Genomic DNA, 16,063 nt, shown 5'->3' on the forward strand with positions numbered 1-16,063 from the left:
TCTTCATCCCAAGAGGTTTCCAAGTCCTGGCTTGAGCAAGCCCTGGCTGGGATGATTTAGTTGGAGTTGGTCCTGTTTTAGGCAAAGGGCTGGACTGGATGACCTCCTGAGGTCCTTCCCAGCTCTAGGATTCTATGATTCGAATCTCATCTCCACAGGAATGGGCCTGCACAGCTCAGTCTCTGGCTGGGGGAAGTGCCGTGGGGCACATGCTAAGGAAGCCCAGGGCAGAGAGAGGGAGTCCTGGGAGAAAAAGCAGCTCCAGGAAAGCAATGAGGGCACAGTGCATGCTGCCACCTGAGGGCCTTAAACATTTCCATTTAAAACAAAGATTAACCTGGATCTGGGGCAGGGCTGGGCAGTCTTTAATCAGGCTCAGCACCTTGTTAGCAGCTTGTGAGCAGCCACGGCTAACCTGCCTTTGCTTTGAAGTAGCCCAGGCACTTTGAAGTACCGGCGGGTTAGTCACTGTGAGAGACAAGCTGGCACTTCCAAGTTTGCTGCTTCAAAGTTACGCGGGGGGGGGAATAGTGCCTATTCCAAAAGAGAGAATGGGGGCTGTATGGACAGGCACCATGGCCGAGCTGCTTAAAGCTTATTTCAGAATTATTCCGCCCAAATAGGCCATTTGATAATGAAGCCTTCACGTGACAAGGAAGGCCCAGAATAAACAAAACGTATTGGAAAACAGCACGTCCCCACACAAGAGAGCCTAGTTCAGATTAGAGCCCTTGAAGCACACTGGCGCTATGGCGACACAGCAGCATTATTTCGGAATATTATATATAATAAACTATTCTTTATAGAAAGAGCCCCAGTTATCTGTCCATACAGCCCCCATTCTCTCTTTGAAGCAGCAAACTTGGAAGTGCCAGCTTGTCTCTCACAGTGACTAACCCGCCGGTACTTCAAAGTGCCTGGGCTACTTCAAAGCAAAGGCAGGTTAGCCGTGGCTGCTCACAAGCTGCTAACAAGGTGCTGAGCCTGATTAAAGACGGCCCAGCCCTGCCCCAGATCCAGGGCTGCTACACAGACTGTGTGTGCCCTGCCCTGCTGTAGGGGTTGAGCCTGACTAATCAGCTGTGGCCCTGCCCTGACCTAGGGCTGGGGCTTACATCTTGACTGCCTAAGTGGGATGTGGCCAATCCTGCCCCACGGACAGGGCCTATATGCTGCCCACCTGCAGCCCAGATAAGGAGGACTGGGCCTTATGGGGACTGCTGCCCGCCCAGAACGAGGCAGGGCTGAGAGTTGGGGAGGTCTTGTGGCCTGCTCCACCCCAGTTGGGGCACACCCTGGCCCACACCGGGACACACTGTGTTAGCAATTTGCCCTGGTTTGGCTTTCTCAGCTGTGCCCAGACAATCCTCCTGTATGACAGACTGATGAAGAGAGACACCCAGTGTATCCAGAGGCTCCTGGCCTCCCCCTCCCAGTGCCCCCTGGGCTGCCTCGGGGGCAGGGGCTTCTTGGCCCAGGTTAGGTAGCATTGGCCAGGATAACTCAGGGTGGCTAATTCAATATACTGCACAAGTGCGGGAGAAGGGGTGTCACTGCCCGTGAGCTCTCCCTGGGCCTCTTCCCTGCAGCAGTGAGGTCCTGGGTGTTTTCCTCACTCTCAGCCACCCTCTCCCAGCTGGACACCCAAAGCTCCTGCCTCACAGACCAGCTCTGGGCTTTGGCTGAGGAGGGAGGTACCAGTGGTCACATGGCATCTCCACCCAGGTGCAGCCGGTGGCTTCCAGGACAGGACAGACCAGGCCAGGCTCAATCAGGGCCCCTGCGTTAGCTCAGTGGGTTTATTGAGGCCAGAGGCACAGCTAACAGCACGGTCACTGGAAAAGCCTGGCCCAGGGCTCTTGGCGCAGGGCTGGGAGCATCTCACCAAGGAAGAACTTTCCCTTCCCAGTTCACAAAGCCTCCATTGTCCTTCTCGCAGAGCGTGGAGAGCACGTGCAGCATCCCTCTGACACTCGCCTCCACCGTCACTGGGGCCTGTGGGTGGGGGAAGCAGAGTGAGGTGGGGGAGCTGACTTTGGGAGCATCCCAGGACCCCAGGGGCCCAGAGACAGGACGAAGTTGAGCCCTTGGCCCAGCTGGAGTTCCCTTGAACTGTCCCTCCCCTGAGTGGCATGAATTTTCTTGTGTGTCCCAAGGCAGGGGGTGTGCAAAACACAGCTGTGTTGTGATGCATGACCTTCACCCTGGTGCACGTAACACAATTCATGCGGTGGGAGTGGGGCCAAGGGGTGTGAGTGGGGGTGGGGCTCTGGGCTGGGACAGAGGGTTGGGATGCAGCAGTGTGAGGGCTCTGCCTGGGAGTTTGGGCTTTAGGGAAATGCTGGAAATTAGGGATTTGGGCTACCAGAAGATGTGGAAGGTGCTCAGGACTGGGGGGTGGGTGTGGGGATGGGGGTCCCCGATCTGGGCTGGGGAGCTGGAGTGGGTTTCAGCTCTTGGCTAGAGAGTGGTAAGTTGAAGCTGTCCAGAGTCCAGGATGGGCTTTGGGCTTTGGGGGTACATGAAGATACTGGGTGGAGAGCACAGACATGACTGCATGAAAGTACCTGTGAGCTGGTGCCCATAAAAACCCCAGAGCAGCAGCAGCAGCTCTGCTCACCTTCACTCTGGGATGCCAGCAGCTTGAGGAACCAAGCAAGCGGCAGCAGGAGGTTGGAAGCCCAGAGCACAGCATGGAATCCCTGAGGGCCTCTGAGTGGGACACAATCCTTCCACGCAGGGCAGAGGCGGAGGGCAGGATGGGTTCCAGCACAGCCATTACCCCTACAATAAACATCTGCTCCTAACACTTGGCAATCACTGTCCTCTCCGAGCGAGGTACCTACCTGGATGGAGTCAGAATTCCCCATGTCTGTCTGCACCCAGCCAGGATGGACAGCGACACTCAGGATCCCGTCTCCACCATACCCCAAGGCCTGGCACTTGGTGAGCATGTTCAGAGCAGCCTGCGGGTGAGAGGCCATGAGCAGAGACAGCAGAGTGTGTGGGAGGGAATGAGCCTTGTAGGAAACGACCCACCCTCCCAAAGGGAGGGATGGGAGAGACAGAGAGACAAAGGGGTGAGAGCAGAGCTCCTTTTATTTTTGTCCTTCTATGTGCAGAATAAACTTTGTGTGCACTGAAGCATGTGTGGATGGCACCCACCAATGAAAACACACGCTGCCGGCTGCGTGCGCTCTGCTGATCACCTGGGTGGCATGTGAGTTTTTCCAGGATGGCTGCCCAAGTACTCAGCCTGTCAGAAACACTAGTGAGAAGAAAACACTCGTGTGAGCTGCAGTCTCTGATGGGCTCAATGAGGACAGCAAGCCACCGAGATGCAGGTGTAGCTGCACTCTGATGAGCCACTGATGCTGACAGGCCTGCAGTGAGCCGTGACAGGTGAGCACACATGAGAGCCGTGCTGAGGCCGCTCTCTGTTACGCAGGATCTGGGCAGTTAGAGGAAAGTGGAAATGTGACATCGATGCTCCTTTGGGGTACCCGACATTTGAGCCAGACGCAGCAAGGATCTGACCCCCTTGAGTTGAACTGGGGATGGTCTCAAAATGGGGTATGTCCACCCCAGGGGGGATAGAATTCACAGCTCCGCAGTGACCTTCCCTGAGCTGAGACTGGCTGGACGGGGGCTGAGCTGCCCTGGCCCCTCAGAGTGTGAGGATTTCTCCAGCGGGATACAGGCACAACAGAAAGTTCCTCACCGGATGGGAACTCTGATCTGAAGCCCAAGTGAATTGCAGGCAGACAAATATCTGCCGGCCCTGCCCAGCACAGAGCTGGAGGCTGGAGTGGTGGCAGTAGGACAAGGACCAAGGGGAACACTCCGAGTTAAACAAATTTGTGCAAGTAGCAAACCCAGGCAGCAGTCAGGCCCTGCTGGGTGTGCCCTGCACCTTGCTGCAGCGATAGGAGATGACTTGTCCCAGATGCCAGAGGTAAAGATTCCGGATGGAGCCAGCCTCGCTGGACATGTTAACGATGGCCGCCTTGCTGCAGCTCAGCCCTGTCTGGGGGCTTCCCTGGGCAGCCTGCTTCAGCAAGGGCAGGAAGGCCTGGGCAGTGGGGAGAGCAGAGCAGCCGTGAGGTCAGAAAAGGAACCAGCCTCGTGCTCGCGAGACAGGCCACCAGAATGCGGTGGGTCTCTGCTCTTCCCCCTGAAACTCAACCCCCGGCCAAGCCAGAAGAAGGAGCCCCACACAGGCAGGTGTGGGGAGCTGTGGACCCTGCTCATGCCCAGGTAGGAGCCCAGAATGACCCAACTCATGTTCCCGCCTTCAGAGTCCCCATCCAGGGCAGAGAGATGGGGGGTCTGCGGCACCCCACAGCTGCCCACATGGCTCTGAGCATGGCCCAGCTGCAGCTCCTCAGCTGTGAGTCTTTGCTGGGCCAGGCTGCAAGCCAGAGCCAGGGCAGGGGAAGAGTCATGTGGACACCTGTGGGAACCCCCCCTATATCCTGAGCAAGAGGCCCCTGGATCAGGGACTCAGGCTGGATGTTGCTCCCCCACCTGCCTACCCTGGGCAGGTAAATGGTTTGAGTTGCCCAGCCAGGCTACAGCTTGTGGCTTGGCCAGGAGCCAGGGTGTGTGGGGAGAGGAGTGGAAGGGTGAGGACCAGGGAGGGCACAGAGCCTCCCCACAGCCCTGCCGGGGTTGGAAGAATCTCTTTCCCCTGCTCTGAGGCATCTCCCCACCACCTGCCCTTGGCATGAAGCTAACTGGTCTGTGCCAGCTCCGGAGCAGGTGCCTGAACCCCCCAGCCTCTGCCACACAAGCCCTGACTCCCCGGTCTGCGCCACACTCGGTCTCTGTACACAGGCCAGTGACAGACCCACCCAGCGTGGAGCCCTCCGAGCCTGTCCTGCCCCCCCGCAGCCCCTTGTGCTCCCCCACACGCAGGGTCAGCAGGGCTGCTGCTCGCAAGGCAGCCGAGGTGAGCCCAGCCGGGGGCCATCACTCTGCTGAGCACCCAGCACTGAGATGGGTTCGAAGTGAACACACGGGGCAGCTCATTTTCTGGGCTGTCGAGTTAGTGCCAGTTCCTGGTGCGAGTGACTCAAAAATTCCCTCAGGCTGGGGATGAAGTGGGGGTGGGGCTGAGTGGGGGGTGCAGTGGGGGTGGGGCATCAGGGGAAGAGGCTGAGTGGGGGCAGGGCATGGGGTGCAGCAGGCACCAGTGGCCCCTCCTTCACCCAGACACCTGCCAGCGCTTGGACCCAGACCCCCATTTGTGAGCCTCATGAGCTGCCCAGGGGGTCCAGGGGCTTCAGACAGATGCTCACAAGCACTCGGTGCCTTTGGTGTGCAGAGCCAGGGCCATGCAGGGATCTGGGGGTGAGGTTTTCTTTCTGAGAGGTTCAAGTCCCATGATGCAGCTGCAGCCTTTGTGCTCCCAGCCAAGGCCCCACATTGACCCAGTTACCCAATCCCAGGGAAGGGAGGATTCCTTGCCCAAGCGCCGTCAAACCCTGGTGCATCTGGCCATGTGCTTTCTGTCAGGGCCCTTAACTGGCTCACCAGCAACGGCCTCGTCACGTTGGTCGCGTACACCAGGGCCATGTCCTCTGGTGTCTCTGACTCCAGTGTGTTCAACTTCACTATCCCAGCGTTGTTTATCAGCAGATTCAGCCCCGAGCCTTTCAGGTGTGTCTCAACTCTGGCTGCCGCCGCCTTGATGCTGGCTGGGTCTGTGACATCTACAGTGACAGAGCAGGGGGTCAAGAGCATGATTCCTCCTCTCCGATGTCACCCCTACCAGGGTACGGCCCCCTGGGCCACAGAGCTTCTTCCATTGGGCTCAGAGGTGGGAGAGGGGTTGGGGAAGGGAGTCGGGGGGTGGGAACTGCTGCTGGGTCCAGGCACGAGGAGCTGTGCTGGAGCAACAAGAGGAAAGGCCAGTTCAGAGAGACAATTATGATCATTTCCTTGGACAATCTGAGTAGCCTAGAAAATGGAAATGTGCTGGAGTTAGTGATTAGTTCATACGTGTGGCGTTGATCTCACCTAGACAAAGGAAGTGATGATTTAGAATTGCTTGTGATGCATTGTAGGTGAGACAAGTCCCCAGCTGGACATGCAGGGCTCCATCCCAGAAGTGGGAATGCTGGACAGAGCTGCCCTTATGTGATTTTCACAGGAGCAACCTGCCACATGGTGGTCCTGGGGCTTTCCAGCCTCTCCAGAGCCAACCAACCCTGCCAGAATTTCCACTCACACCTGCCTCCTCTGGGGCTGTGGAAGGTGTCAAAGGGCTCTCAGCAATTACTGACTCTGGTCCTGTTCTCCTCACTGGGATTGGGTGAACCTGGGAGGTGGGGGATGCAGAGAGGGATAGGAACAGGAAGAACATGCCGCAGGGAGATGGAACCTCAGCTCTGGGCCTGGGGCCGGGCACCCACCCAGCGCAATGATCACCAGGTTCGGATGTTTGGCCTCCAGCTTCTGCAATTCCTGAAAAAGAATGAAGTAAATGGTTATTGACATTGGGCCCACGCCCAGGGCCAGGCTGGGCAGAATCCAGATCCCCACTGATCCTGGGAACCAAGTCAATGTCTTAACTGCTTTTCTCCACCAAGCCTCCTTGTGCAACAACCTGCCCTGGGTTCTGCAGCAGTAGGAGGCTTCTAATTGCCCCTGAGCATTTCCAGTGCCATTGTCTAACTCAGGGCGATGGAGTCTGGGACACAAATCACTTCCCCATCACTAATGGGGAGTGGGAGGAAGGGGTTGGAGGGCAGTTCCCCCAGGAGAGGTAAGGGAAGTCCCATCCCAGCAGCTGGGAGTTGACAGTGACACAAGCTCTCATGAGCTGCTTGTGATTGGGGATTTTCTCAGCTGAGGAAGGAGCTGGTGCCATGACCCAGAAGTTACTCAGAACCTGCAGTTCCCCAGGCTGGGTGTGTGAGCAGAGCTGAGAAGACAGAGGGCCTGAGGCAGTGACAGACAAGGGAGGTGTCAGACTCATGAATTGGGCTCCCTGGAGGCTGGTGGGACTGGGTATAGCTGTGCTATAGTCATTATTCACCTATGCTGGGCGAGCCGGTCCACAGCCCCTGGGTAGTTGCCCCAGGCTCAGCCAGTGCTGCCACATCCTCACTGCTCTGGGACCTGAGCTGCCAGGTGTAGAGGGTTTGGGGTGCAACTGTGCACCTTCGAGCTGGAGCAGGGTCTGCAGTCATTGCCTGCTCTAGTGTGTGGGTCTCAGCCCCAAGTGCTGCAACACTGGAAGCCCCTTGGGCAGCTTCTGCTTCCCCCTCCAGCTACTGCTTACTCAATCTCCCTCGCCCCGTTCTCACCTGCATTCGCTCTCCTGCTGCTTCCCGGCAGGTGGCAAAGACCCACTCCGGTGGGTTGGAGTTCCCCAGAAGCTGCTTGACGAATTCCAGACCAATTCCTTGATTGGCCCCGGTCACCAGAACGCTGCAGAGATTCAAGCCAGCCATGGTCCCTCCCTGCCTCTGCTCAGTGAGAGCTGCCCTAGTCAGAGCCCTGAGTTCCCTGCCTGCTCACAGCTGGGGTTATGGAATGATACATCCAGGGAAATAACTCTGCTGCTATCAGGTGACAAAACAGAAAGTGCTCCAATAAGCCAGACCTTATTTGTCTATTTGTTAGTCCTCCTCTCAGGTGAGCGGGTTGGTCGGTTTGGTTTGGTTTGCTACTTCCTCATCTTTTGGTGCAGGGCCAATCAAGTTCTGGCTACCTTCCTGTGCAGAAGGGCAACACCGCTGCGGTGACCGTGCCCTGACCGAGGAGTCACTGCAATGATGATCCATTTTCCACAGCTGTCAGAGGTGCTGTACGCAGAAGAGGGAGAAAGTGGGAATGAGTGAAGGACTGTAAGATTATGTAGATGGAGGCCAGGATTTTGCAGTAGAGTTCTGTGGCTTGTTAATTTTGGCTCCAAAGCGGAGGGCAAGGCTGTGCACGGCTAAGGATGTAGATGTGTATTTGTAGAGGTAATGACAATGGGTCAGGTGCCTGTACCCAGCCCCGCTAGAGCTGGAGAAGACCTTACACTGTTGCAAGAGACAAGGTCGGGTTCTTGTCAAGGAGTCTCTTCCACAATCCAAGGCAGCACTTTCCCGAGAGTGACCGTGTTTCCGTTTGCTGAATACGGGACACCCGTAAAATTCCTCAAGTTTGAGCAAGTTCAGTTGGATTCCAGCAGAACGCAGGCTGCAGGGTCACACGCCCTCCCCAGATTTCTGTCAGGGTTCCCATCAGAATGTGCCCAGCAGCAATTTTTGTAATGTGTGTCGGAGGAAAGAGACAGGAGCTGCTTCCAGCCACAGCATATGGGGTGGGTGGGAGGGATGACTTGGCCCATGGCTTTGCAAAGCTCCTCTTTTCTCCCCACCCTCCACTGTGGCTGGAAACAAGTTGTCCTTTCTCATCTGCACAGAGTCAAAAGGCAGCAAACAGCTCCAGGCTGCTGCTGTCCACCGACATAAGCCAGCCAGCTCACGTCCCCAGCTCCAGTGTGGACAGGCATTCTGTCTGTACTGTCCGTGCGCCTGGATCATTTCTGTGTTTCCGGTTTCCATAGGCTGCTTTCCAGGTTGGGTCTATCACAGAGGCGGCATATTGCCTTCTGCCCTGGAAATGATCCCGTGTGCTGATTCTCAGCCAGTCATTCCCAGGCTGCTCTGTGGAGCACTGGTGCTCCATGCAATGGGAATGGTTGTTCTGGGAAAGAATTTCCATGCTCGTGATGAACTCTTTCATATTCAAATTCGACACATTAACATGTGGTTTCACTCAGGATGCAAATTTTCTGAGATACTCTAGGGGCTCTTTTGCATACTTGGCTTCATCTAATTCTTGACTCCCCCCTCGTTCCGCCACCTTCTCTCTGATTTGCCGACGTTGATAATGATTTTTTTCTGATTTGTCAACCTTGATGACTATTTTTGGTTCTCTGTGCCTTAAATATTGAGTGAGTTCTGCTATGGCTCTGGTCTGAAGAAGTGGGTCTGTCCCATGAAAGCTCACCTAATAAATTATTTTGTTCGTCTTTAAAGTGCTACTTTACTGCTTTTTTGGTTCCAAAGAGAGAAAGTTTAATTAAACTCCATTTGTAAAAACACTCTGGACATGGGGAAGAAAAGGAGCCAGGGAAGCCGGATTTGTCCTGCAGGGGTCTGAAGATCAATGACTCAAAAGAGAGTGTATGTCACTTGCATGCAGAGGAACGGCAAAGCCCAGGGCAGGAAGAGGAGAGTGCTTGTGCTGCCAGCGGGAGAGAGCTCACTCCATCCGTCTCCTCAGGCTGAAGGCAGTGGTAACAGGAGCCTTTTGGGTACCCACAGCTTTGAGTCTCTTCCTTTCCCACAGTGGCCTATTTTCAGGATCTGCTTCTTCTCAAGCAACCCCTTTCTCCTTCTGCACAGCCCAACTTCTGTCTGATACACGCAGGATGTGGGGCCACTTTAGCCTCTCTTTTGCAGGGGCTATGGGAGTGCGCCACTTCAGAAGATGCTGTGATGTGGGGGGTATGTGTGTGTGTTTATGTGAACGTCTCACAGAGGGTGTGGGGCTCCTGCTGGGGGTAAGTTGGCAACCAGGTAACACCTTTGTACTGCAGATAAAGGGGGAGGTGGAGCCCAAGCAGTTTAAATTGAAACTGGGAGGTGGGAAGCAGTTAGTCTGGGCTGGAAGGGAGAGAGACAAAGGAGGGAGCAAGGACCCAGCTCTGGGGGCCCTCAGGGCCTCCTCTCACCAGCATGGATTGGACTGGCTGCCTCTGCCTGCTGTACTAACTCTTCTGTAAGATGCTGTGTCCTGTCAGCTAATAAACCTGCTGTTCTCCTGCTGAGTAAGAGTCACTCCTGCCTGCAGATGGGGTGCAGAGCTTGGGGAAGCCTGAACCCCATGACAGATATAAATGAGGCAGTGATATGAATATGCAGCAACTCATTCACATGAAGTCAACCTCAGGCACTTCAAGAGCACCAGTGATGCACAATTGCTGAAGTGACCCTGTCTGATTTTAAAAGCCCACATTTTCATTTATCTTGAGATTGACAGTCAGGAAAAAGGGCTTTACCCCAGCTAGAATTTGCACCCAGAATCCTTGGCTTCAGAGGCCCACGCCTTATCCATTAGGCCACTCAGGTAGGTAGAAGCAATAAGGGATAAATTTCTCTCTCAAAAACGTTCATTTCTTACCTTGGAAGACAAAACATTTGCTCTTTCTTTGTGTTTGTTCTTTCTTTGTTCAGAATCTGAGAAATGCCCAGAGACTAACTCTGCAGTAGCAACAAAGCAGTGACCCACACCCAGCTAGATGTTAAGTTACCATCCCTGGTCATTCACTAGGAATGGACATGTAGGCGAAAGGTTCACAATGGCCATGAAAGGCAGCTGCTCAATGGGCTGGACACCATGAGCTGCTTGGCTCTGACACACACCGAGGATCTTTCTGGCACCCAGAGGAGCGTGTAAAGAAAAGGATATTGACATGATCATTTCTCCTCTCCTCCTGTACCTACACTGAAGGCAGCAACAATATTGGAAAGACAAAGAAGCCTTTGACGTGGCCTAATTGGAAAAGCATCCCAGGAAGCACAAACTGCTAGAAGTTATGGGGAAGGGAAACCTTCCAATCTGGCTCAGGATGAGCACATTTAGGAATTAGACTGGAATTTCTCTTTTCTTTCTCTTGTCACAGTTCTGGACTCCTGCACCAATTCCACCTGGAAACACATGCAACTGATCTTTTTGTGGGGAATAAATCTCAGCTACTGCAGTTTTGATTGACTTTTGGGGAATCTGTGCAAGGAAATGTGCAGGGAACTGGGCTTGTTGACCTCGTGAGGTCCCTTCCACTTCTAGTACTCTATGAAAAAGACTGGAGGATAGTCACCCCTTTGATTTACTGAGGGACTCATGAAGGAGCTTAGTCTGATAAGAGGGTCTACAGCTGTGTAGTGTAAGCCTTTTGTCAGAATGAGTCGGCAGCAACCAGGGTCTGTTTCAACATCTAGGGGTCCCTTTTCATCTATCTCACATAGAACCGGCTGAAGCCCCCACCCAGAAGCCTGGGAAATTCGCAGAGCCCTGGGTGTCTCCAGGGGCAATGCTTCCCCACTCACAAGCACAGAGTCTGAGTGTAGAAAATGTGCTTTTAATGAAGAGGCAGAAAAGTCACATGTCATAAGCTTGGGAAAATACCACACCCAGAATTCAAAACCAAGCCTCAAGTAAGTGTCCCAGCTCAAGCAGATGGAGCAGTGCCCTTTGCCTCTCAGGCTCAGTCATCCTATACTGGAAAGAGCCAATCCACACACCCAAACGTTCTCCCTACCCACTTCAAATGCCCCACTTCCAAGTCTTCCCAGTCCCTGCACTCCCTGACACATCACTTTTGACTTGTCTATGCTCACCCCTTCATAAAACTAAACAGGAAGAAGGGACATTTGAAGAATAGGCGGTCCTTTCGATGGGCCCCCCTCTACACAGATGGTACTAGATTCGAAAGTGGCCCTGTCCTCCATTATGCTTATGAGGCACTGCATGTTGATGGCAGAACCTCATTGTCATCTTCCGACCTCACTCATTACCATGCCCCTTCCGAAAGGAAGTGGCTTGTGTAGACATGGCCCTTGAAGCATTCCCTCTCTGAACTGGAGGTAATGCAACCTTTGTGCTGGACCGGCGTTCCGCTTCTAACAAGATGAATTCTAACAGAATAGTTTTTGACCCATTTTTAGGTCCACCTTCTAACAGCAGGGGGAAGAAATAGTCAAACCAGTTTTACCGCTGTATAGCCCAAAGGCTTCCAGCAAGCTGAATCAACCACTATTCCAACCCTTTTTCACTTCATAATGCTTCCATGAAGGGATCCCTCTGTAATCCATATCTTACACAGCAGTCATGAGTGCCCTGTAGCCCACAACAACTTCAAGCACTGGTGAGACTCCACAATTCTTACCCTGGGGAAAGTCAGAAAATGTGACTTTCCAACAACAAGTTATTTACAAGATAGGAAAGCGCTTTGCTTCACTTGATCCCATCATGCTTTGTTTTCAAGGCATTACATGGGCGCACCTTTACATTTTCATGCCAATGATCTCTGAAGGACACCTTCCCCAAATCCTTCAGCAGTACTAAGCTCCTGTTGGCACATTCTTTACAGGAAGAAGAACATTTCTGAGAAGCAGGAGATTAGCTGGTGTCTCCCTGCAGAGAGTTCATGAGCAGGGCGGGGGACCGTGCATGCACTTCACCTAGCTGTGCCTCTTCACTCTGCCAGCCATGTGACAAAAAAGCAAAAAGGGGCTACTTGCTAGTGAAGAGGAGACAGTAAGGTGTGTTCTGGGGCACTCAGAAATCCCAAAGTCAGACTGTCAGGGTTTAAAGGAGTAACAACCCTCCAGAACACACTCTGGCAAGCAAGTAATGAAGCCTAGGTCTCTGATGAGACAGCTCCCTGCAGCCCTATTGACAGTCCCAGAGCAGCTGATTGGCTGGCTGGCCCTACTTTAGCCAGCACAGGAAGAAAAAGCTGTGGAAACAACCAGTGAGAACTCACAAATTTACAGCTTCTTACCAAGGCCATTGATGACCTCTGTCCCTACACAACTTGCAGGGGAAAGAAGAACCAGGCAGCAGTTCTCTGTCTGTGCTGGAGTTCACAGAAGCAATGAATGATGGTTTCCCTCCCCTGGGACTCAGCAGGTACAGTTACAGTCCCCTCTATCTGGCACCCGATTCTCACTCTGATAATCTTTTGGTTGATCTGGAGCTGCTGGACTTGTGGAGGTTATTTCATCTCCTCCAGCAGTTACTTTCTTTCCCATTCCCAGAGTCTGGGCTGGGCTGAATGGGTGGGGAACCAGCCAGAGGGGAATTTTAACCCAAACTTGGCTCTTCTGAGCATCTCGAGCACAATGGTTCTCAACTTGTTCACTACTGTAGGCTGCATATGAAACCACAGTGTGTAATGTGGGCTGTGTCCAATACTACCTTTGTGTTTGTGAGGATGTCACAAGTGGGTGCTGACTGAGCTGCAAACAGGTCACAGACTGTGAACCACTGCTGTGGTGTGGATCTACTGGAGCTGATGTGGAGCCAGCCAGAGGAGGCAAGTGTCATTTTGCAAACAAAGAGGGCAGAGCAGGGACAAGGGAACTCAGCTTTTCAATTTTCTAAGCTGAGTGTGATGCTCCTCAGGGACACCCAGGATTGTGAGGGACCTGCTCCCACCAGCCTGTGGTACCGTACAAGCAAGGCACTAACAAACTTTCACACACTTTATTTCCAAAAGTGAGACCCCTTGACAAAGATGCTGCACCATTTTTTAGCTCTCTGTAAGGCCCCTGCTAATCTTCTAACTTCTTCTTCATGTTCTCTGTGTTTCCAGACTGCCAGCAGCCTGGATTCACAGTTCTAGTAATTACAAGCAGTCTTACACCTAAAGCACCACATTCCCTCCCCTCTTGAGAAGCCCTCTTCATTTTAAAATAAAACTGATTCTAACTACAGCAACAAATATGGAATAAGCCACTGTACTGTTGGCAGAAATACTACATCGAAAACACTGTAAATACTACATACCATGGTCTCTAGTCTAGACAGGGGGTCGTTTGGATCTGGCAGACCTTCTCTCAAATCCAGTTCCTGATGCAATATCTTGTTGTGTTGGCAAGTACGGTGAAGTCATCCAGTGGGGCTGGGTGTTGGCATCATCTCCTTTTGGTGCACAGGCAGGTTTCCAAAGGACCCCGCAGACTTTGAAATCCCCCTATTCCTATCAGCAGAGTAGCTGGCCATTAGCATGGTTATTTTGAGGTTTTGGCCAAATGTGGCCAAAGCCCATTTGTCCTTATTGATCCTCATGACATTTCTTTTGACCCCACCCTGCAATTTATCCAAGTCACTCAGGACCTTATGCCTACCCTCCAGCAGATCTACCTCTTCCCCTCGTTTAGGGTCATCTGCAAATTTGCTAAGGGTGTAGTATTCCCCCTCATCCAGCTTTTCAATAAAGATGTTGAACCTTGCAAGACAGAGAATTGATCATGAGGACATCATATTTGAAACCCATCTCCAAACAGAGATGTCAGTTCCAAATGTTGTGGTCTGGCCATCAATGCAGCTTTCTATCCATCTTCCAGTTGACAAAGAGATGGCAGTGGTGGGATTTGAACCCACGGCTCCAATGAGACTGGAGCCTAAATCCAGCGCCTTAGACCACTCGGCCACACTACCTACAAAAGGTGCCTCCTGTGAGCATCAGCCTCTCTTGACATTTCCTGAGTTTCAGAACAGTTTACACCAAGAGGACACAGGAAGTTTTAAAAAGCCTCATATGTCATACCTAGCGAAAATGTCAGCATGTTTTCAATAAAAGGGAGCTGTGACACAGTATTCCAAAAAGATGGCTTTTAGCACATCCTAACCTTCCCCTGCTGTCTCTCTCGGCTGCTTTTTATCCCAGATCACACTGAGGAAGGTGATGGGGATTACTGGTCATGATACTCTTAAAGCTGGAGTCACAGTTCCTGGGTGCAGCTGCCATCCTCTGCTCTGGCAGCTGAGCCTTTGAAGGGCTCCCCACGTGGGCAAGGGTGAGCAGTGACTTGTGGATGGACGTGATGGGAGGGGAACCCAACACAGATAGAACTTCTGTAGCTTTGTGGCTGTTACATTTGCTTTACGCATGCAATGTACTTGGTTTAAAGCCCCATGAAAACAGCAGCGCTTTGGTTGCTTTGCTCCCCTTTGGGGCTGAGAAGAGCTGGTCTCATTCTGTCTCCGGGGTAAACCCAACGGCTGTGTGAAAAAGGGTAGAGGTATCAGCAGAGCATATACGTCGCTCTCAGACTGGGGAAGCTACACAAGTTCAGCCGGTCTTTTTCAGGAGGCTTGTGTCTTGGCCTCCTCTGCCCTTGAGGATTGACCTACTGAGGCCGGCTCTCCTGCTGGCCTCCTTTGCGTGACTTGCTAAAGGAAGAAGTGAGGCTGGAAGGGGGCAGAAGAAGGAAGTAAAGCTGAGGCAGGCAGGAGAGCAGCTTAGCACCTCAGTGCAGTTAATGGAGCACCACTCTCTCTCCTGCCAAAGCCTGTGCAGGTGAGGCTGGCTGCAGGGGGGCAGAATCCTGTGCCTGTCCAATGGTGCTCCAGGAATGGCCCCTGGTACCCCAGGAAGAGAAGTGGGATTCTGGGTGGAAGGAAAACAAGCAAAGCTCTGTCTGAGTGAGTAAGGAGCAGGTCCTGGGTGGATTGGGCAGTGGTGGTCTTGAGGGGCTCTCTGTCAGCCTTGGGGCAGCAGGGACCACTGTCCCTTTGTGACTGAGCCAGGCTGGTGGTTCATGGCTTTGGATGTGTCTGGTTGTGAGCAACTGGGACCACAAACCCTCCACCTGCCTGTGTGATGGGCAGATGTGCTTAATATGACATTTGAGGGAAATGGTTTAGCTGTCAAATATCAGAACCTCTTTTCTGTGTGTGAACAGCCTTTGTAGCTGGGTGCAGGATGTGTCTGTCCGTCTGTCTGTCTGTGCTACAGAGCGTGTGGCAGGCTTGTGGGTCACACTCACAGACGATTGGGCAATACGCTGCCTCGCCTGCTTCATGGCCCATCCTGTAGCACCTGCTCTCTTGTTGGCTCATTGGGAAAGCGAGGGGTACAGCTGAAGGCTCAGCAGCTCGGCTTTGCATGAAGTGTGGGCGTCTCAATTATCGGTAGCAGCCGAGGGCAATTTGAGGCCCTGTGGTCAACATCTAGCCTGTTAGCCCCCTTGTCTGTACGCTTCAGTCCAGGGTCATGCTGACACTGCACATCTGTGTTCTGAAGCATCTAAACGCTGGGCTTGAGATAGGCGCGTCTGTGCTTTCAAACGCTCTAAGACTGTGCTGTTCCTTTGTGCTGTGTGCTCAGAGGCACCGAAAAGGGGCAAGATGGAGTAGAGCAGGGGGATTGTGTCTGGTTACAGGACCCCAGGGGCTCCCGGGCGGGACAGTCACACGGACACCTGCCTCAGGCCCTGTGGCTGCTGCTGCAGGCTGATCTATTGCTCTCAGTGTCAGAGAGAGGGGA

At 53.2% G+C, this 16,063-nt stretch overlaps 1 protein-coding gene and 1 non-coding gene across 2 annotated transcripts; both read right to left on the minus strand.

Moving 5' to 3' along the window:
- Window positions 1–1,881: 1,881 nt before the first annotated feature.
- Window positions 1,882–7,460, minus strand: LOC142005747 (C-signal-like). Its single transcript, XM_074983097.1, has 7 exons — window positions 7,314–7,460; window positions 6,417–6,468; window positions 5,528–5,714; window position 5,486; window positions 3,914–4,072; window positions 2,847–2,966; window positions 1,882–1,995 (listed from the first exon to the last, which is right to left on the minus strand). Exons 1-7 carry the CDS (start codon window positions 7,458–7,460, stop codon window positions 1,882–1,884), a joined length of 780 nt encoding a protein of 259 aa, XP_074839198.1.
- A 6,690-nt stretch (window positions 7,461–14,150) lies between these two features.
- TRNAL-UAG (transfer RNA leucine (anticodon UAG)) lies at window positions 14,151–14,232 on the minus strand. Its single transcript has one exon. It is a non-coding gene; the product is annotated as a tRNA-Leu (tRNA).
- Between the last annotated feature and the right edge of the window lie 1,831 nt (window positions 14,233–16,063).

Source organism: Carettochelys insculpta, unplaced genomic scaffold (genome assembly GCF_033958435.1).
Source record: "Carettochelys insculpta isolate YL-2023 unplaced genomic scaffold, ASM3395843v1 scaffold_0035, whole genome shotgun sequence".
NCBI lineage: Eukaryota > Metazoa > Chordata > Testudines > Carettochelyidae > Carettochelys > Carettochelys insculpta.

Coding starts and splice junctions, on each gene's coding strand:
- LOC142005747 (XM_074983097.1), bottom strand. CDS start 7,460: ATGGCTGGCTTGAATCTCTGCAGCGTTCTGGTGACCGGGGCCAATCAA. Junction 6,469..7,313: donor CAGCAGGAGAGCGAATGCAG/GTGAGAACGGGG, acceptor ATTCTTTTTCAG/GAATTGCAGAAGCTGGAGGC. Junction 1,996..2,846: donor GGAATTCTGACTCCATCCAG/GTAGGTACCTCG, acceptor CCCCACCCACAG/GCCCCAGTGACGGTGGAGGC.